This window comes from Phocoena sinus, chromosome 8 (genome assembly GCF_008692025.1).
Source record: "Phocoena sinus isolate mPhoSin1 chromosome 8, mPhoSin1.pri, whole genome shotgun sequence".
Taxonomy (NCBI): domain Eukaryota; kingdom Metazoa; phylum Chordata; class Mammalia; order Artiodactyla; family Phocoenidae; genus Phocoena; species Phocoena sinus.
The window spans coordinates 53,938,196-53,960,789 of record NC_045770.1 but is presented as its reverse complement, the minus strand read 5'-3'; the positions used below and the strand labels follow the sequence as shown (position 1 = coordinate 53,960,789).

The window sequence follows — 22,594 nt, the reverse complement described above, 5'->3', positions numbered from 1 at the left end:
GTGGCGCAGTGCTTGAGAGTCTGCCTGCCGATGCAAGGGACACGGGTTCGTGCCCCAGTCCGGGAAGATCCCACATGCCGCGGAGCGGCTGGGCCCGTGAGCCATGGCCGCTGAGCCTGTGCGCCCGGAGCCTGTGCTCCGCAGCGGGGAGAGGCCACAGCAGTATGACCAAAAAAAAAAAAAAGCTGCATCTCTGTGTGAACACTGCCCAATGGAGAGCTGCGTAGCCCACCACAATTCTCCTCGGAATAGAATACAGAATTGGAGATACACTCTAATGAGAAGGGAGAGGGTGACACAGAGAAACAGGCCCGGGAAAAAAGACTGGAGAAAATATACCAAGATGATAGTATGTCGACAAATTTGTTTTTCTTTCCAAATTTAAATTACTCCTCCCTTCCTTACCGTCTTTCACGATCTCCCCACAGCTGCGGCAGGGAGACAGGGAAAACGGGGGTCGCTTATTTAAAAGATGTGAAAACGTAGGCCCAGAGAGGGTAAGTGGTCCAGTTCTAGTTTCTCTGCCAAGGTGGGCTGACGCCGTAGCCCACGGCTCTTTCCATCATGGCACGGGAAAGAGAGAGACACTATGAGCAGCTGACTAAAGCAAATACACTCAAGAGTTCCCTCTTCTCTGGCAGATGTCTACACTGGTCAAACTCATAAAAGAGAGAAGAAAAGGCAGATAATATCCCATCCGCGGCTGCTTCTCATTCAGCCTGACACCTGATTTCCCGTGAGTCTACAGAATGTGAGCTTCTGCTTTTCTCGTGGCCAAAGACCTTCTCCTTCCTTTGTGCCTGTGTGGGTCGCTGAGTACCAGCACCCTCATCTTGAGGGCCGTGACAGCTGTGGTCAGCCAGCGAGCCTTCCCCTCCTCTCTCGCGTGTGCTGCAAGGTGAGACTCTCAGCGGGCACTTACCTACCGGGAATAACTAAGCATGGCATTCAGCCACGGTGGTCCTCACCGGGCCATGTGACAATTCTCGGGCGAGGCAGACTGCGTGATGGCCTTCTGGGTTGGGCCTGCCAAGCTGGACCTCGGGCAGATTCCTTAAATTCCCTGAGTCTCCTTTATCTTATTTGTCAGGGCAATAGTAATACATATCTTGCAGAATTGTTATACTAGGCAAACAGAAGAGGCCTCGCAAAAAGAGAGTTTCCTTTTCCCCTGGCCGCTTTCCAGCTCAAAGGCCCGTCCTGCTCACATGGACCCCAGCCCAGGAAATGGGCAGATCCCAATCCCTAAACAGTTGTGAGGAACTTGGTACAATTTCTCCTGAAAGGGAGAGTCGGGCTCCCCCATCTCTAACCACAGCTTCTCTATAACCTTGGAACCCACACTGTGACTGGTCTGGTTCAGAAAAGATCTGGTTTAAGGAGGCACAGAGACATCCAACATATGAGGCCCTTCCCCGAGCTGTGAGTGTGGCTGTGCTCCATCCCTCATGGTCAGAATGGGGACAAGCAGAGGCTGAGCTCTGCTGCACCTCTGCGTCTTAGGAGCAGCCCGTGGGCCTTATCTCAGTGTGGGGCAGCTGCAGGGAACTTCTCCTAACTCCAACGCGTGTTAAGTAACAGGGCCAGGCTTCGTAACACTGGCACCAGGGCCTAGTCCAGGACACCATCCCCTGTCCTTATAAAAAGACTCATGTGACAAATTCCGATCAGTTTGGTGCCAGGAAACAGAAGAAAGATTCAAGGGCTTCCAAGGGCTTCTCGGTTGCCGGCAGCCTTCTACAGCATCTGGATGCCAAGATATCTCCCTGTCCCAAGGGCAGTCTGTCTTCATTGCAGTGCCCCGTGCAAAGCAGCGCCTGCTTCCCCAGAGCCCCCAGCTCACAGTTTGGCCTCTGGGGAGTGACAGATGAGGCTCTGTCCTGCCCCCTTCTCGGGCTGGTGGGTCACGCCAGGTGGACCCACAGGATTGCAAAGGGACATATTAGGAACTGTGAGGAAGGCCTCACCTTACATACCTCAACTCCAGGATGTTGGTGACGTTCCCGGAGGGGAAGATCCTTCGGATGTAGTTGAAATCTCCCACGTAGAGGCTCCCGTCGGAGCCGCACGTGAGGGCCACGGGGGCCAGGAGCTTGTTGCCGTCGGCAAGGCCGTTGCAGCTGGGGCAGGAGATGCTTCTCCGGCGCCCGTTACCCATGATGCTCCCGATGACAGGAGGCTGCTGGGACACAAACTGGTTCTCCCCGTTCCCTTTGTGCAAGATGCCTGGGACAAGGACAGAAGAACAGAATCACTGATGGAGCAGGAGACGGCTCTCCCCTGTGGCCGGCCACAGGGTCGCCTTGCAAAAGCAAGGCATGCCAGATCCCTGCCTACCATTTCCAGACTCATCTCCCAAGGCTGCCTCGCCCCATAACGAAACCCAGGCCATCCTGGACAGGCCACGCTGCTTTGCTGATTGAATTCCCATGACAAGTGTGTAAGACAGGTGCCATTATGCTCCCTGTATTAACAGGGGAGACCTGACATCACACAGATGACAGCAGAAGCGCTTCTGAGCGCTTCTAGGCTCTGAAGCATTCAGCCCCGCTGCCTCTCAAATAGACTGAACACACCTCACGTGCCTAGTCTACGTCTCCATCACGGCACAGAATTCTTTATTGCGCTTATCTGTTTTCTCTCTTTAGAGTGAGACCATTTCACGTGCAGAGACAATGTCTTCTCCCTTCTGTATTCCCACGGCCTAGCACAGACCTGACACAGAGTAGATACCAGTAAATGTCATAGAAATACACAAGTGAAACTTCCAGACTCTTCTCACTGAGGTGGAGTCAAGAGACTGGGGTTTTTACCTGATTTTGATACTAACGGGCTGATCCCAGATCTTGCATGGGTCTCTTCAGTGCTTTAACTGCCCTTGGGCCTCAGTCTCCCCACCAGCAAAATGAAGGGATTGACCTCAATGGAGTGCAAGCTGCATCCCATATCCATACTGTCTCTTCTCAGGCCCAGCTCATCCTTTAACTCCTGTACTGTTGCTACAGCCTCCTAATTGGACTCTCTGCCTCTGGCCTCACCCCTTCCATACCGAAGCTTTGAGTGAGTTTTGGTTTTTATGGTCACAAGAATCTTCTCCCAGGCTGTCATCTGTTAGCTTTGCCCTTTATTGAACAGATGTCTTTCATTTTTATGTAGCCTAATCAACCATTTTTCAATTCTAATGTTTGTGCTTTTTTTTAGGGTTTTAGGGAATCCTTCTCTGAGATCATAAATACATTCTCCTGTATTTTCTTCTATTAACTTTAAAGATCTTGCAAATTTAGCTCTTTAATCAAACTTTTAAATTTATTTTGTATACAGTGTGAACTGAATTTTTTCCTCCACACATTGAGCCCATTTCCCCCAATACCAATTTCTAAAACACCTATCCATCCTCCGTTGACATGTGATGCTACCTCTACCATATATCATGTATACATGGTGCGTGGCAGGAACTTGTACCCTATCCACCCTGTCCTTCTGTAGTTATAGAACTGTGCTGTTTAGCTGGACGTGTGACTGTCTGGAACTGACTACAATCCCCAGCTCCCTCTGCAGCTACACTTGGCAGGTAACTGGTTAAAGGTGTGGAAGTGGTGTGGGCAGCTGCTGGGAGGTGTCCCTACAATGGAAGGGGCTTGCTCTCAGTCCTTTTCCTCCCTCCTGCTGGCTGGAAAGTAGATGTGAAGGCTGGAGCTGAAGCAGTCACCTTGGACCATGACCTTGGGGATGGAGGCCTGAGTAGAACAACCCTGCAGAGGTCTAAACCAGCCGGATCACCTACCTCCAGACTTTCAGGTGAGTGAGAAACAAACTTTTACCTTGTTTGCAATTCTGTTATTTTGGCTTTTCTGACACTCATGGCCAGACGCAGTCCTGATTACTACTCACAGGTCAGTTTCTGGATGCCTTGTTCTATCCCATGGAATCTATTTCTCTGTTCCTGTGACAGCACCACACAGTTTTAAGTGTTGCAGTTTTCCTAAGCTATCTTAGCATCTGGCAAGTGCCTCTTTTTTTGTTCTTATTTTATTTTATTTATTTATTTATTTATTTTTTGCGGTACGCGGGCCTCTCACTGTTGTGGCCTCTCCCGTTGCGGAGCACAGGCTCCAGACGCGCAGGCCCAGCCGCTCCGCGGCATGTGGGATCTTCCCGGACCGGGGCACGAACCCGTGTCCCCTGAATCGGCAGGTGGACTCTCAACCACTGCGCCAACAGGAAAGCCCCTGTTCTCACTTTAAAGACTGCCTAATCTATTTACAAATCTTTATTTTATTATAAACTTTAGAATTAGTTTTTCAATTTCCACACCCCCCAAACATCAAAGCAGTGCCTTTGATAAGCATTCTTGCATCTACAGATTAGGCAGGAGAGATCTGACATCATTACCATGTTTACCTGTCCCATCCTGGGACACAGTCAGAGAGGGCTATCTAAACTACAGATCCGACTGTGTCACTTGCATGCTTTAAACCTTTCAGAGGCTTGAGAGCTGCCTCTGGACGGAGTTGAAAGTTCTAATCTTCTTACCTGGGGCTCCAGCTGCTCAAGCCCCCGGCTCTGGCTTTTGCTATTCCCTTCATTTCACCCTTTGCTCAAACCACAATGAACCTTCTCTCCAATTACTCTTCTTTCAAGCTTCAGTGCTTTGGCACATGCTGTGCTCTCTGCCTACAAAGTTCTCCCTCCTTGACATACAGGGCTAATCCTACAGACCCTTTGAGACTCAGTTCAGAAGTTCTCTCCCAAGAGATACCCTGCTGAACCAAGAAGCTGAGTCAGGTGTTCCTCTTCTACAGCCCCCAGAGTGTCCCCGGCTCCCCTCTGTGACGGCACTGTCCCTGGCACAGCGTGGAAACTGCCTGGGAAGTGTTTGTCTCACCCAGAGTGTAAACCCTTGAAGCCCTTCACTTCTGCATCCCCGCTGCCTAGCAGTGACAAGGTAGCCAAGGAATTATCCGTATTAACGCTTCTGACCGACTGATCACATATAAGACTCTGTAATTTGAAGTGTGTGTTTTTTGCCTCGCAGGGAACAAAGCATATGAGAAAAGGGTCACACCGTGGCCTGGTTCCTGAAATTGTACTAATCCACTCACCACTTTGGATGTTGAGGGCATGATGTTTGTCCAGGCTCCATCCTCCCAGTTTGGAAGCATCGATTTCATAGCCCTGTAGCACTGCTGTTCTTTTTTCCCACAGGATCAGATCTGGGCAGGATTCATACTCATAACCCACAGAAACTGTAGAAGACAAAAGGCACAAAATGCACCGGTGAGCAAAGCCTCTTCTTTGGCTTTAGATCTGCATGCAAGGCCCCTGCTTGTCTTTGGTAGAAAAAGAAGAAGGATCAAATTCCTAAGTGGCAACCAGACCTATGGGCAATACTAACACTGGGAGGCTGAGCCTGAACATCCTTTTTTGGAGAGCAATCGTACATCATCAGGAAACATTAAACGAATGTTCTAAATACTTTATGAAGGACCCAGTTGAAGGATCCAGGTGAATCGATTCCAGGGAAATAATCTTTAGTATGGAAAATACTTTAGGCACTAAAGCCTTCACCGCAGCATTACTTATAATAGTGGAAAGTTGGAAGTAATCTAAAGGTCCAAAGGGGATGAGACGTTGAGCAAACCAAGTGTATCCACCTGAGGGATATTATGCAGCCACTGGAAATTACGGTTACGAAGATCACAGGGTGACATGGAAAAGTGCTTACGGGGCAATGCTGAGTTGAAAGGACTGGTTATATACAGTATTAAATCTCTGTTAAAAAAAACTATACGTGAAAAAAGAAAATAAAGTTTAATGTTAACAGGAAGTTGTATTTTTTAATAGAAATATGTTTGACTTTATTTCTATTTTTTGGTCCACTTACCACATTTTTATTAAGGAACATGGTACTACTTTAATAAAGAAAAAAATTAAAAATCACTTATAATGAATACATGGAAAAGGAGCTCAGTTAGGGAACTTGGAAAGCTAGAAGTTGCTCAAAACTTGAAAATCCCTGGTTTTGCTTTTGTTTCATAAATCCAGGCCTCCTGGGGCACTGGGAGGCAGGCTAACCATGGCAGGCTCCCTGAGGCTGGGTTTGTGAAAATCCCAGTAACTGCCCTACGGAAAGGAACTGGCAGAGACAGGAATGCCGTTTCTTCCAAGTATCTTTCTGTGTAGATGCTATTTTCCACTGGGCAATGCTCTATCACATGATCAAGACAGGAATTAACAATTGGGCAGCCCCTTAAGGTTTCCTTTAGGTGCCCTGAGAGATTGCTGGCCCGCTATGGCAGGAGCGAATGCATTGGAAGATGTCCCTGTGACCTCTTCCCTATGACCTTGAGTCCCTTAAGCAGACACTCTGCCTCCTACTGGTCCCGTCATCTCAGGAAAGCAAACCTCAGCCCTTGACGTCTCTGTGCAGAGAGACCTTAACTGGCTGGTGGGCACTTAAATGTGCTCATTTCATCTAAAGCGGTAGTAAGACTTCACTGAGTTTGAAGAGACCATAGAAGTAGTTCGGTTTACAGAAGGGATCGTAAACAGTGACAGATGGCATCTTTGCTCCCAGTGTACCCTATGGGGTAGGGCAGGATGCAAAACTACAGGGGAGATCTTGGGTAAATCCAGCTCAGTTCCTTCCTTGTGTGGCCTTGGGAAGTCACCTCACCTCTCTGGTCCTCAGCTTCCTCATGCAGAATATGAGGACAATTTCTGACTCACAGGGTGGTTGTAAAGATTAACTGAGATACCAATGTACAGGGAGCACATCACCCAGAGCAGATGCTCAACAGACACTCCCTTATTGCCTGCCTTCCTTCCTCTCTCCCTCCCTCTTTCTCTCTTTCTTTCTTCATTACTTCTCATCTGCTTCCTCACTCTGCCTTTGCCAAATCTAGAAAGGGAATGAAACTGGAGTGAGCTCCAAGTTGAGAGGGATTTTCCGGGCTGTTACTCTAAGTGCTTGGAGGATTAGCCCTGCAGGGGTTATGACTGCTAACAATCCAGCTCTGAACCCTTCGTGGAGCCTTGCTCTCACCCGGAAGCTGAGATGAGCACAGCCAGCCCTGGAAGCCCAAGGTCCGAGTGGGGCTGGGACTCCAGGTGAGGCTGTAGTCACCTTCTGCTTCATCTTAGAGAAAAACAGCAATAACATCAACAAAGGGACTCTCTGATTGGAAAGGAGGTAAAGAGGCCAAAAAGCCTTTCTGATGAGGGAAGAATCTTAGCTCCTGCACCTCAGTAAGACTGAAGAAACCCAGAAGCTCCAGACTCCCTTTTTTTTTTTTTTTGCGGTACGCGGGCCTCTCACTGTTGTGGCCTCTCCCGTTGTGGAGCACAGGCTCCGGACACGCAGGCTTAGCGGCCATGGCTCACGGGCCCAGCCGCTCCACGGCACGTGGGATCTTCCTGGACCGGGGCACGAACCCGTGTCCCCTACATCGGCAGGCGGACTCTCAACCACTGCGCCACCAGGGAAGCCCCAGACTCCCATATTTTTAATGGGTAAGTTCAGGCCCAACGGCTGGGGGTGGGGGCAGGGTTGGGGCAATGTCCACACGGCTCTGTCTCTGTGGCACCAGCCTCTTTCAGCCCATCACATAACACCACAGTGCTCTTCAAGGGCCTTTTTGGTTTTATAACCCTCTTTTTTAACTGTCAAGTTTTCCACATGCAGGTCTTTGAGTATTTTCTTTTAGATCATGGATGGTCACTGAAAGGTCCAACTAGACCTTAGGTATTTCTGAGAAGAGAAAGGGAGGAAGAAAAAACAAGGGAGGTGGAAAAAGAGCCCCGTGCCCCCAAATCTTACTGTCTCTCTGAGGACGGCACTGAGGCCTGCGGCTGGGAGGCTTACCGAAGGCTTCCGAGAGCCCAAACACCTTCTGGCTGTAGACGTCTGTCTTGTCCCAGATGAAATAATAGGACAAGTCTGGGGCTGCAGCAAACCACTTCCTGAAGAGGCGGCCCTCAACCGCCACCATGAGGTGGACCTTCATGAGGTTGAAGGGGATGGTGCTGTGGGTGAGGCTGATCCTCAGGACAGATTTGTAGCCGGGGGTACGGCTGCTCAGGTAGCTCAGCCTCATCTTGCAGCCAGAGATGGCGATTTCCTCCTGCAAAGCCTAGAGAGACAGATCACAGCAGGTGACGGTCACAGAATCGCTGGTGGAGAGAAGGTGGCCACAGCTCCACATACTCTGGGTGTTCAAGAGACAGAGGAGGATGCAGAGAAGGAGGAGGAGAGAAAGGGAGAGGAGGAAGCAGATGTGAAGGGTAGGGCAGGAAAGGAAGAGAAGGGAGGGAGGGGTGGGGGAGGAAAAGGAGAGTCAGAAGGCCTGCTTTCCGGGGCAGCTCTTACTCGGGACATCCCTGCCTCCGTAAGCCTCAGCTTCCTCCTTTCAGCAGGGATGACGATGCTCATCTCGTTGCATTAATGAGAGGATAACACGTGTAAAGTATTTATCATACTGTCACCTTTCATTCACAAGCGGTGTCATCCCAGAAAACTCACGGAAACTCTGAATCTCTGTTTCCTCACTGGATTAGTCTGACGACTGGGTAAGGTCACATACATGAAGTGCCCAGCACATAACGGACACTCAGTAAATGTTACTAATGATGACGGTGCTGCTGGTGCTGGAAGCAGGGGGCACTGGGAAGTTCCCTCCGACCGATGTGGACAGGTGGCTCAGCGAGAAGGCCTGCTTCTCTCTCAAAACTTTCCTAAAGGAAGATCTGTTACAAGTGGCTTTCGTCTTCAGGAAGGTAAACGGAGGCTAGAGATGTGGACCGAACCATTATGCAGGGTTGGGAACACAGGCTGCCAAGGACCTGAAGCTAAGGCCCCCAGCTCATCAGTAGAAAGAAGACAGATGGGCCGCACAGAGTCTGCGTGCTCCAAGGCTGTGCCAGAGGGGCAGAGTGGTGGGAAAGGCAGTGCTTTATCTACTGGTGCAATGGGCTCAGCTCCAAGATGGGAAGCCGAAATTAATGCCAAGATGCCTGGGCACATGGCAAAAGTGGAGAACTTTTATTGGTTTGATGCTCTGGGCTCTGTTTCAAGAAGGGGACGTTAAATCAATTGAGGCTAATGTATCCATTAAAAGGACAATGGTTAGTTTACCCTCGTGGTCACAGGGGAACTGGGCCTTCACAAAGAAAGCCTCTTCCTTTCAGTCCACGTCACAGATGGGTGTGAACTCCCACCCCAACCCATTCTCCTGAACACACAACATTTTTCGGGATTGGGCCTACACCAAAGCGATCTTCCTAAATTTCAGCTCACAAGTTCTAGGCAAAGCCGGGCTTGAGTGCCATCAGATGCTGTCATAAGTATTTACTCTTCTTAACATACCCTTCAAAATATACATCTCCCTGTACTTGCAAAGGCTAGCCAATGACAGGACTGGCAAAACCCAAGAGTTTGTTTTCATGTATTTCATGAATCTGATAACAAGCAAGGTTTGTGACCCAGCTGGGCTCGTAGGCGCCCAGCCCAGGGAGCACGGTAAAGAGAGGGGGACCTTTCACCCCATTTGTTTCGAAGTCCCTGCTCATGGGGAGATGTCTCGCTGCAGCTGAAGCAGTGCTGAGTCACAAATCTCCCCTCCCCAGCAAGCTCTGTCTCCGCTGACAACCATTCGGTAAGAAAGGTCAGCCTGGTGGTGGAGACGGGAGACAAGCGCTGAATGTCTGAAAAGGAGTGAAGTTTCAACCTATGGGTGCGATGAGAATTCCCAAATGGTTGTGTTTCCTTCTCGAGGGCCGGCGTCTGAAGCCACTCAACAGGGTGCAGCGCAGAGATGTGGCTGCTTAGCCCGGCAAGAAATACACACACAAACATGTCTAAACACCCCGCTCCGCCAGCACCAGAGATCATTTATTAGCCTGTACGTCGCCAGAGCTCTCATGAGGCCGGCGGGACGGCTGGGGCTTCTCCCCCAGTTTCTGCACTGCCGTCCCTCCTCCTCCCCAGGCTTCGTTTCTGCCATTAGAAATTGGGCCGGGATGGCAGAAGCAATTCAAGTCCACACAGCTTTGTTAGGCAAAGAATCCATCTTGGTTTCTATCAGATGAAAATGCATTTTCCCAAATTACTTCCTTTTAATGATAATGAAGTAAAGCACTTGCGTGTATAGATTTGAGCCAAAGCACTCATTAATTGGCATGAAGGCAGTATGTGTAAAATAATCTTAATAGTAATAATGGTTAAAATTCACTGAGCACTTAGTAGGTGCCAGATATTGTGCCAAGTATCTCATACACATTTCCTCATTTAATCTTTAGTGCGACGCAAACATTTGGGACCCTCTGCCTCACTCCTCTTGGTGGAAACTACCATTGCTATTTTTCTTTTTTTTTTGTGGAACGCGGGCCTCTCATTGTTGTGGCCTCTCCCGTTGCGGAGCACAAGCTCCGGACGCGCAGGCTCAGCAGTCATGGCTCACGGGCCCAGCCGCTCCGCGGCATGTGGGATCTTCCCGGACCGGGGCACGGACCCGTGTCCCCTGCATCGGCAGGCGGACTCTCAACCACTGCGCCACCAGGGAAGCCCCTATCATCGTTATTTTTAACAGAAATAAGGAGGGGCGGGGGAGACACTGGAGGTTGGGGAAAGGGGACGTGGAAGTGAACTGGGTGGCAGAGTGGAGAGGGAGTGGGAATTTATTATATGCTGGAGGGTGCCAGGCACTTTACAGGGCTCACATGTATTAAGTGTGTAAGGGGGTGGCCATGATAGCCTCACAGCACGCCGGCTGGGGTCTGGATGGTGGGCTGATGGACTGTCTCTTTCCCCTGTCTCTGAGATCCTCCTCCACCTCCCGAATGAAATAAAGGCATGGAGAAATGCAGTTAAGAAAGCTGGGTATACCTGAATTTCCGGAACGATGGGGCCTTTCTCTGCACAGGAGCTGGCGAAGGACGTCAGTGGGGAAGGAGACAGGACAGGGTTGGGGCGGGCAAAGCTGCTCAGGTCACAGCTGGGAATCTCATTCTCCTCCTGCCGCAAGATGATGGTTTCCATGACAAAGAAGCGATCCCAAGGCAGCCAGAGGGTGTGCTCCTGTGTGATGAAGGGGGCCCGCTCGAACCGCAGGGTGATGGAGATGCCGCCATTTGTGACCAAGTCAAAGCTGTTTGGGAGGGGAGGGTGAGAAGGAGAGGAGAGGGAGGAGCAGAGAAAGGAGAAAAATTACACCGAAGGATCTGAGCACTCGTTGAGGGAGACTCTAAAACCTGAAAGACTAAAAAAAAAAAAAAAACAACCTGAAAGACTTGACCGCGGTCACAAACAGTGACAGAGGTTCCAGAAAGCATTATTCTTTTGAAAGTGATTCACCGTAGAGAACTTGCCAAAACCAAATAACAACCTGCTTTGGGGAGCCATTTGCTAGGACACAGGACCACTGATGAGCCTCTGCTCGGGTGCCCCTGGTACTTAGGGCGTCTTAGAGCTGAAGCCCAGTGAAAATTCATCAGAATAAAGCAGAACAAACCCTGCCCTGGTGTTAGAACTCTAAGCCTAGTCCTGGCTCTGCCGTGGGCTACTGTGTGACTTTGGGTAAGTCCTTTAGCCCGTCTGATTCTCAAGTTTCTCATCTGTAAAAGGCAAAGGTTCAAATAAATTATTCTGAAGTCATTAAGATTCTATGACTCTACAGCAATTGTATCTCTGACTATGATACTCAACCAGGCCTTTGGAGTTACAAAATAGCAAGGTAGTTTAGAGACGGGCACAATTAGAATCACCGTAACTTAGAAGTAAAAGAGGAACCAGAAGACTGAGTCCCAACCTCTCAGTTGAGATGAGATCTCCGTGGCTGTGCCCCTGAGAGCTGGTCACCCAGCCTTTGTTCATTGCCCTTTGGGGATGGCCAGAAACTTGCTGGCAGCTCTGTTTTTGGTTCTGGCATCTTAACTCCCATCACCGGCAGACAAACCTGGCCGGGCACTTGCCCATCCAAGCCTTAGCATGGACCATTTTTTTTTGGAAAATCCAAGGAAACTGAGTTCCCACTTGTACACTCCATGTTTCTGACACTGAGCGTCTGATCTGAGGGTTCAGCAGCTCGGTGGTCAGAGGCCAGATGAGCTCACATTATAGAAGATGGGAAAGGAGGCCCAGGTGTAAGCCCAGCTATGTCACTAGTCCTGCAGGCTGGGTCTGCTTTGCCACCTAGAGCGCGTGGTTGCTACTTAAGACCCCATGTTCGATGTGCAACAAGATTAATTCAGACCAGAGTTTTGTGTCCTTCCCCCACCCCATCAAAACAGAAAGTTTAAAATCGAGTAACAGTTGAACCACTAGGTCATCTGACCTAGTCCCCTCTCTGAATCTGATGCTTCAGTTCCTTCTACAGAACTACTATCAAGGGGCTATTTGGTTCCTGTTTGCACATTTCCAGCGATGAGGAGCTTGCTATGTCCGCAGGGGGACTGTCCCATCTTTGGTTAGTTCTGACCGTTAGTAGACTTTTTTAGGGGGGTGGGAATTGAGCCTGGGTCCCTCTCTTAATAGCTCCTTAGCCATTAGAAACATGTTCTACCTGCTAGGGTGACTTCAAACTAGTCTTCCTCTGACTTTGACAGTCCTTCAGGACTTGGAAACAGTGATCCTGTCCACCTGTCCCCTCCTGGTGATGTCTCTTTGGACAAAGTCCTTTAGCTATCACCTTTAGGATGCATTCTCAAGGCCTGTCCTCATCTTGCTTTTTTGGATGGAGGGCTTCTGCTAACTCCTCACCCACTCAGAATTCCAGTCGCCTCCCCTCCAGAATCCCACTGCACCATGTGCACTCCTCCTAACAGCCCACATACACTGCACTGGAATCACACATTCACTCACAGGCCTGGGGACACTGATTCCTCTCAGCCTTTCCAGAACTTAGCCCCGTGCTTGATGGTTATAGTTTATAGAATGAACTCATGAGTGACGTTGTCAGTTTCTTCTGAATTGACTGTATACTAAACACCCTAAGTTATTTCTTCCTTTGGCTATTACCGTAAGTCCACCTCGGGGTAGATGGCGCCCTCAGATCTGGGTCCCCAAGCTCCAAAGCCTGACTCATCTGTCCTTTGCAGATGCTTTTCATCTGTTTTGCCTACTCTTCACTTGGCCCCTTCTAGGCCCACATAACCTTTGAGTAGAGGAAGTTGGGTACCATCATTCTTCAATACATAATAATAGAGAAACACCAGGGAAGGTGTTTATTTTCAACTAAGAGTTCAGGTTTTGGCTTTCCAGGAGAATATCCAGGGCTTGGGGAAAATACCCAGGGAACAGAACCGAACAGCATCTGTACTTTGACAGAACATTTAACTGTCAAACAGAAGTTTGGCCTGACTTACAAGCTCCCTTCGTGACAGGATGAGTGCTGACAGGATGAGCGTGGGGAGGGAGTGAAGACAAACATGAAAAGACATATTCTCAAGGCCAAGAGCCAGGTGGGGACAGCTGGCCTAGCCAACAGTGGGGTGTGATTGGCTCTTGCCAAGAGCCAGGCCTGCCCATCTGGAGGGAAACCTTGCTGTGGACATGGGCGTGACACTGACCTCAAAGGGAAGGCCTGCTTCTCAGATGAAGCCCCAACAGTGAGGGCCAGTCCGAGCGCTGCCACTTAGTCCACAGGTGAGTTCCGTCACCCGTCTGAGCCTCAATCTCCTCATGTGAGATGAAGGTGACAGTCATCATCACTTGGCAGGTTATTAATGAGACAGATGAGATAATGGACAAGGAAAGCACTGGGCTCCATTCCCTGGGCTTCGTGTTCTGTATAATCCCATCTTTCAATTCAATGAACCTGAACTGCTTCTCTTGTCTGCTATTTTTTTTTTTTTTTTTTTTTGCCGTATGTGGGCCTCTCACTGTTGTGGCCTCTCCCGTTGGGGAGCACAGGCTCTGGACGCACAGGCTCAGCGGCCATGGCTCACGGGCCTAGCCGCTCTGCGGTATGTGGGATCTTCCCAGACGGGGGCACGAACCCGCGTCCCCTGCATCGGCAGGTGGACTCTCAACCACTGCACCACCAGGGAAGCCCTTGTCTGCTATTCTTTAAATATTTTTCTTCATGATTTCTATTTTCTATTTTTTTTTTTTTTTTTTTGCGGTACGCGGGCCTCTCACCGTTGTGGCCTCTCCTGTTGCGGAGCACAGGCTCCGGACGCGCAGGCTCAGTGGCCATGGCTCACGGGCCCAGCCGCTCCGCGGCATGTGGGATCCTCCCAGACCGGGACACGAACCCGCATCCCCTGCATCGGCAGGCGGACTCTCAACCACTGCGCCACCAGGGAGGCCCCTCCATCTTTTTAATGATCTCTTTGGCTAACTTCCCTGCCACTGTTTTCTGTTTGTGAGCTCTTGTTAAGACTTGAGGTCTGGTATTTCAGCATGGAGCCGGGGTGGGAGATCTGGACAAAGGCAAGTGTCATGGTGCCTGCCGGGAAAGTGAGGAATACAAAGATGAATTAGACCTGGTCCCTGGACCTGCATACACTGTTATCTCCAGGCGATATCTCTAGCCTTACAGTTTCTCCTCGGGTATGAGAAATAAGAAAGAAGGTGAGTCAGGGACAAGGGGGAGGGAAATGGGCAAGATGCTACCCATTTACATATAACAAACAGGGCTCTTCAGACACTTATTAGAGAATAAGTAATGACTTTCCCATACGTTATGCAGTGTCTAAGATGGGAAGAAAATTTAAGCCCCCTGATGCATTGGTAAGAACTGTTCTGAAACGCAAGCTTCAGGCTGTAGCAGCTCTGGCTGCTTGGGTGTAAGTAAAGCTGGCCGGTGCAGGAAATATGGCTGATACTTACCGCCCCGAATGCCCATCCTCTCATGAGGTAGTAGAGACTGCAAGGGCAGCACAACAGGACAAATCAAAGCCTGGAGGTGCTAATTGGGCATTCCCCAAGGGCCACCAAGTTTACTGGACTCTGGTGTGTTTTATGGACTCACCCTAACCAAGCACCATGGGCAGAGGACGGACTACTCGCCATCTCACATGAATGATGGACAAATTTTATGGCATAAAAGAAAGAGCGGTCCCCATGGCTCCTTTTTGATGACTGTTTCACAGCAGGTAATAATGTAGTCAGGATACTTGTTGCCTATGATGCTCATATCTCCTATTTCCACAAAGCAGGCAGCCCTGAGCTGGAAGGTGGTAAAGGCACCATGAGGAAGGAGACTTCTCCCTGCTGTAGCACAAGTCTGCACTGAGGTGCTTCTGGGGATCAGTGGCCTGGCCTGGACAGATGATCCCTGGGGACTGGCCACCAGCCTCTTCCATTCATAGGGAGGGGGAGGAGGGAAGAGAGGGCTCCCCATGCCCAGCTTGCCAGCCCCGTCTAAGAGGCACATATGTCTACAAACAGATGAGCCCCTACTTCATTATCACCTCGGCCAGGACATGTTCACATCTGAGATTGGATTAAAGAGGTGCTGAAATCAATCAGGCTGGAGCACAATTTCCAACACAGAGTGAAAATCAACCTTATGGGCCCACACTTAGCCAGATGGACACCACCACCTGATTTTATTAAAAATAGAGGACTTGTCACCACTGACAGCCTAAATATTCCACTTTCCTCCTTCCTCTCCTCTTCTCTCCAAAACAGTCTCATGGCTTGCATTGTAATCATCACCTTTTTAAGTTGTAACTTTAATATATTGCTAATATTTTTTGTATACTTATTATGTGCTAGACCCTGGAGATACAGCGATGAATCAGAGTGGGGCAGGGAACTAAGATTTATTAAACACCTACTATGTGCACGGTGCTTCTCCATTCATCATAGAATCAAAACCTTACCACCACCATGTAAGATAAATAGTATTAGGACCATTTAACAGATGAAGAAGCTGAGGCCAAGAGAGGTAAGGAGATTTGTCTAAGAACACACAGCCAACAAATGGGGGGAGCTACAGTGATTAAAGAAACTTGACTTCGTTCAGGCTGATGAACTGAAGGTTCTCACAGGGATCTGAAGGTCAGAGTTCTGTGATTGCTCAGTGGCTGCCATAGACCTGGGTGGTTGCAGATGGAAACCACACAGCAGGAATGCTGAGACTTCTGGAGCTTCCTGGCCTATGGAGAATGGTCCACTCGACAGTATTTTATATCATAAGCCATGCAACAGAACAATATGTATAAGGTACCGCATGCTTACTCTGAGAAACAAGTAAGAAGAAGCTGCTTAATCTAGAGCCAAAGGGACTCAGGCCAGAGTCAGCTACAAGGTCACACAGCTAGTACATTGCAGGGCTGGGCACGTGGATTCAGGTCCTCTGACTCCAAGTCTTATCCTTTTCGCACGTTGTCATTCCAGCAGCAGCTATGTGGCAAGACCACGAGAGCAGAGCCTTCACCAACCCTGGTCCCCAAAAGGCCTCTTACCTGCCATCTTGCCTGCTGATCGTGTATCCAAAGAGAGGGTTATTGACGAAACTGATGTTCACACCAACCAGCGGGGTCCCATCTGATGTCATTACTTGACCACGAATGACACACGCATGCCTGGGGGTAGAAAAGAGAGAAAAACATGACCTACTTTTCACGTTAGAACCCTGGCTGGCAGGTCAGGAGACTGAGGCAGGTCACTCAGACATATCTAGGCACCCAGGGGCTCATGGTATCCACTCAAGATGAGCACTACCTTTTTTTTAATGGCCTCAATCTAAGTCATCAAAGCATCCTCTAAAGAATTATTACTGAAAAAGGCTTTCAGATATCTCACTTAGAGGGTTATTTTCTACGGATACCATGCTACGCTGTAAGGAGAAAAAGCTGATGCGGGGGGTGGTGCTATACAGTGTAGTTATGCACGTGAATTTGGAGTCACGTGACTTGGGTTCAAACCCTAGCTCTGTCACAGCTCTTCTTTTTTAAAAATGTTATTTATTTATTTATTTATTAGTCATCCATTTAATACACATCAGTGTATACATGTCAATCCCAATCTCCCAATTCATCCCACCACCACCTCCACTCCCCACCACCACCTTCCCGCCCTGGTGTCCATACGTTTGTTCTCTACATCTGTGTCTCTATTTGCATCTTGCAAACCGGTTCATCTGTACCATTTTTCTAGGTTCCACATATATGCGTTAATATACGATATTGGTTTTTCTCTTTCTGACTTACTTCACTCTATATAACAGTCTCTAGATGCATCCACGTCTCTACAAATGACCCACTTTCGTTCCTTTTTATGGCTGAGTAATATTCCATTGTATATATGTACCACATCTTCTTTATCCATTTGTCTGTCAATGGGCATTCAGGTTGCTTGCATGACCTGGCTATTGTAAATAGTGGAGTCACGTGACTTGGGTTCAAACCCTAGCTCTGTCACAGCTCTTTGAGTCTCTGTTTTTTCATCCTCGTGCACAGTAAGCTCCATAAATGGCAGTGATCTTTATTGTCACTAAGAGTCTCACTGGAAGCAGGCATTCAAGAAAGTGAACAGGATAGAGGGCACTTCCTCTCACCTGGCATTGGAGACAGGAGAAGGGCAGATGCTGGTGTCCCCTTGGAGTGGTTTCTAGAACTTGGCACCTCTCCCAACATCCCCCCTTCCATTCTCCCTCTATATTCCAGGCAATAAGCCATCTGTTTTTCCCAAACTTGCCAGTCAAATGTTGTTCAAAGCCTCTGTGTCTGTGCAATGTTCTTTCATCTGCCTCAGATATCATTCCTGTACCCCTCCCTCTCCCAACATTCTCATCCTTGAAGACCCAACTTCAAATGACGCCTCTTCCCTGAAGCCTTTCTTGACGCCCCTAATTAGAACTAGTCACTGTCTCTTCCAAAACCTGGCACAAACCCCTTGATACCCTACCACACTGTACATGTTTCTCCACTCCACTAGATCACCAGCTCTTTGAGGCCAGGGTCAAGGTCTATTTCCTTTTTTCTCTCTAGAGTGCCCAGGAATGCCTAAGAAGTACGAGGTGATTGTTTAAAAAAGCAAAAACCGTAGGTTGGGTAAATAAGGGGGACAATTAGAGATCATCTAGAATGATGTTTTTTCAAATATTTCAGAAACAGAATCTTTTTAGCAGATGATATTTTATAAGGATCCCCAAGTGGAAAGCCAATAAAAACAAGATCTGCTCCAGATGAAGTAGGGGTGGGACCCGCTTTCCCCTTGGGGTGGTTCTGAAAGCAACTCTGTAGAGTCTTAGTTTCTGGAGAAGCCAGAGGAAAGCCAGCTAGAAAATCACTGAGTTAGTGGAAGAAGACGAAACTGGGTCCACAGATGTCATGTTATTTGCTCCAAGCCACACAGGGAGGCAGGGGCAGAGCCAGGCCTTGAGTCCAGGCCTCACACTCGGGGTCCAACTCTAGACCAGTCTGTACACCACTGGCAATGGGTGGAAGTGAAGATGCTCGCTGGTGTCAATGTCCTAAGGGATCAGGGCGCTGGGGAGACAGCCCTCGTGGACAAGACAAATCTGAGGCAAAGACGCAAAGGCTCTGTTGTCCACAGTTCGGAAGGCTTTTTTCTGGCCTGGGGAAGAGCTAGTGATGAGGCCTGAGGGCATTCATAAAAAATCCTCTCAAACTCAGCCTCTGCTTTATTAGGTACCTACATCTCTACCCTTTCTACAGAGGAAAGTGATAAGCTTTTCTCTGTTTGATGAGAAAAGCAATTAACACACCAGGCTTGTAAGCAGCTGGGCTCCCCGGTGTCAGTTTGTCCTTTCTGAAGGCAAGAACAACTACCCACAACGCACCGAGCTCCTCAACCCACCTCCCCTCACCACACACAATCTGGTTAATGTTAATTCAGTCAGTGGCTTTCTTCCGAGGCCCTTGGTCTAAATGCAATTACACGGCAAACAAGTTAAGCCGGTGAGGCTCAGCAAAGACTCACCATCCTGCTCTGAAGGTCTCCCGATATATTTACGTGAAATTATCTCTCCGCTAATGGGAAAGATTTATTCCGTCAATTGTATTCAGCCGGTACTGAGAGATGCTTTCTCTAATGGAGGAAAATTGAATTTCTTATTGCTGGAACTCTGTCCTTCCAGAGGATTACTAACAGATCTCATATCCTGGTGCTGGCTACTCTCCAGCCTCCTCCTGACATATGTGCCTTCAGATTCTGCCTGGACGATAACCAGCCCTCTGGCGATGGTTTCCTTTGGGGGGCTGCCCTGGCTGCTGCCCCTCCTCCACATGTGGGCCAGCCTCCTCTGATTAATCTCTCTTCGGGGATTTCCTGATAGTTGGGAAACATTAAATCAGCACCATTTGGCCATCATGTCGCCTCCACTTCAGCAACCCAGAGCAGATGTAATTTTAGCCCGGGCTCCTGTGGATTGCTTTGGATCCTGGAGAAGATTAAGTTGACTCCCGGTACCCCTGTGGGCCACAGAGGCCTCCTGCCAAAACAGGCATTTGGCTCAGGAATTAAGTCCTGGAGAAAAACACTTCCATCCTCCTTCTATTTGACCATGACTTTCAGTTGTCAAGAAAACCCAGTTCAACGTAAAGCCTTCCCTGGAACAAAGAAGGTGGGGAAGTCTGCTCTAGGAGACTTCCAGGAGGCCCTTCCAGGAGGCCCTGGAAATGAGTCTCCTGCCACGTGTTTTTGTCCAGAGAGGTCTGAAGAGATGTGGCTGCTGGGTTTCGAAACATTTTTTTTTCTTCATCCAGTTATTCGATGGAAACCACCAGTGGTGCCCTGGTGAATATTCAACAATTGGCTTGCAAAAGAAAAGTGGCTTTAATTTGTGGCATTTGCCTATTTCTGTGGTGTAAAGACTTCCACCACGGCCGATTTCACACTACCGCTGAGGTGTCACTGCACCCAGAGTTGGGAAGAGATGGCTAGTAGGACACCAGTATATAACACTATTTCCACCACAGAGAAACAAGAGACCTAAATAAACTCTAGAGTAAAGATGATGGTAAAACACAGCTAAATAACTAGAAAGTGATGAGTTTTGATTATTACCTTTGTTTTTAATCTAATTTGTTTAACTGTGATTTTATATAGTTTAATTTTTAATAATAGTTGTGCTTAAGAACTAGCTTGCAGAACTCCTGAACATTTAATAAGCAGTCCCTGTGAGCTGGCATGAGCCAGCTTCTGTCCACCACTGGAACACTGACCCTCACACTAAGGGTCAGTGCACCTAAGAAATAGGTGCTGCTTTGACTGTGAAATTCCATAATGGAAGACTGCCTTGGTGAGAAATCACTAACGCAGGGTGCAAATCACCGTCACCAACCTGGCTTCCCAGCTGGCTCATATGATCCTCTTATCACCAGTCCTATATTTGATGTGTTTTGCTTTTCCTCAGTCACTGTCTTGGCATATGGGGTTATTTTCTACTCATCCTTAGGGTCCCATCTAAGCTGTCATCACTTCAGTGAGGCTGTTTCCAACTCTTGCTGGCACAACTAATCACCCCTCTGCTCTGCTAGGTTGCTCTAAACCTTCCAAGTATCTCTCCATGATGTGACTGTCATACAGTGACATCATTCACATTTACACAGCTATCTTATGTGCTTCCATCTCCAAGGGCTAGGTAAGCATGAGATCTTCTCCCAAGTGCTTATTAGGTGAGAAATGATCAAGTAATTGAAATTCAGAGAGAATAGACTTGCTCAAGGTCCTACAGCAAAGAACTCAATGGGCTGAACTGACACTCAAAGCTAGGACTCCTTGCTTCCAGGTCCTTCCTCTTACTACTGTGTTATTCACCTGCACTCACTAAAATTCACTTTAGAAAACGGCGCACCTACTCGAAGGCAAGCACTGTGTTAGGCCGCTGAGGTTATAGAAATACACGGATTACAGTCCCCGGTTGCTGCCTAGAGCTCACCAAAGCACATGCGAAACGCCTGAGTGTAGTTGTCTCTGACACCAGTGAGTCAACACATGGGTTTGGCATATGTCAGGCAGCTGGGCTACAAAACAAGCAATTAGGCTGGGTGAACTCTGCCAGGAAGGAGTACTCATGCCAGGCCAAGGGGGCGAGGCGTCAAACATGCTGGCATTGGCCCAGCCAAATACTCAGGGCCCGACTGAGGTGCCCTGGCTGACGCCAGTGACGGGGGAGATCTGCCTGACTGCTTCCTGGGGACACCGGCCAGGTTTGGGATCAAGGGAGGAAAGTGTTGGAGAGACAAAACTACCGTGAAACAGAACCAAGTAAAGAAGAAACTCACCTCAGCCGCCCGTCAGGGAGAAGTGGAGGGGCGTGGTGAAAGAGCCCTGGGCAGGGGGTCCGTTCCCAGTTCTGACTCTGGTAACTAACTGTATGACCTTGGAGCATCACCTGACCTCTCTGGATTTCCATTCTCTCACCTGTACATGCAGGCTGAAGATTTTCTCAAACAGATGTAAAGTGGAATGTATGATGGTTTTAACTTGGTGCTCCTCAATCCAGCTCAAGCAGCCCTACTACACGTGGCTTCAGAATCCTAATGGAGCTCATACAATGCTGATACTTATTTCTGAGTTGTTCCCTTTACATGGAACCTTCCACCTGTCCCCTTCACCTGAAAACCACCTGCTTAGCCCCAGGACCCACCTGGAGCGTACCCTAGCACTCGCACTCCCTGGGCTGTCTCTGCAAAGACTCTGAGTGCTGTCATACTATTGGGCAACCTTTTCCCCCCAGCAGATCACAAGCTCCTTGAAGACAGGGACCACATCCCCCTCAGTGCTGGACTGCCAGCACTGAGCATAGGTGATGCTCATTTCTTTTTTTTTTTTTTTTTTTTTTGGCGGTACGCTGGCCTCTCACTGTTGTGGCCTCTCCCGTTGCAGAGCACAGGCTCCGGACGCGCAGACCCAGCGGCCATGGCTGACGGGCCCAGCCGCTCCGCGGCATGTGGGAATCCTCCCGGACCGGGGCACGAACCCGTGTCCTCTGCATCGGCAGGCGGACTCTCAACTCTCAACCACTGCGCCACCAGGGAAGCCCTGATGCTCATTTCTGAGTGGGCAAAAGAAAGCCTCCACCAACACAAGGGTGCGCCCTGGAATTTGAATGCGTGGTGCAGAGTAAGCTCTTGATAAATTATTTACTAAATGCATAAAGAACTGATATGTTTCTGTAACTGAAGATGAGAGAGATACCAAAGAACTCTGAGCTACTTGACCTTGACAGGGATATGGCTACGGAACAGAGGGCTCCAGGGGCTGGGCTTTCTAGTTGGTCACAAGTTGCATCCCAAGGCTGGGTTCCTTCCCCTGGAGGATCCACCCGTCTCTGCTTGTAGCCTTACTGCTTTGATGCTACAGCCTCCTCTTCTGTACATTTAAAGGTTTTGAAAACTTAAAAAAAAAAAAGAATGCCAGAAATTAAGTTAGATTTGTTATTCATTGTGTATCATACGAGCAGATAGAGGAAGATGAAGGAAGAAAAACTGCAGCTTGAACATTTTTTGTTATTAAATGGAGACAGCTAATGAAGCTGGTATTCAGGAAACTGGAATAATCATTTGCGATCTATCTAGGCGGCAAAAGGTAACTTTAGCCTTTCTTTGCTTCAAGGTATTTGTTACTGTGTGCCACTACTGGTTATGCAAATCACTCCTTTGCATTACATACTTTAAA

General features: G+C 48.8%; 1 protein-coding gene across 1 annotated transcript in view; it reads right to left on the bottom strand.

Annotated features, from left to right (window-relative positions):
- The window catches only part of TENM4 (teneurin transmembrane protein 4), a 390,999-nt gene that overhangs the window by 62,482 nt on the left and 305,923 nt on the right, over nt 1-22,594 (bottom strand). The window contains 5 exon segments of the mRNA XM_032640774.1: nt 1,977-2,226; nt 5,103-5,246; nt 7,865-8,132; nt 10,883-11,144; nt 16,411-16,530. Coding sequence (XP_032496665.1) covers nt 1,977-2,226; nt 5,103-5,246; nt 7,865-8,132; nt 10,883-11,144; nt 16,411-16,530 — 1,044 coding nt within the window.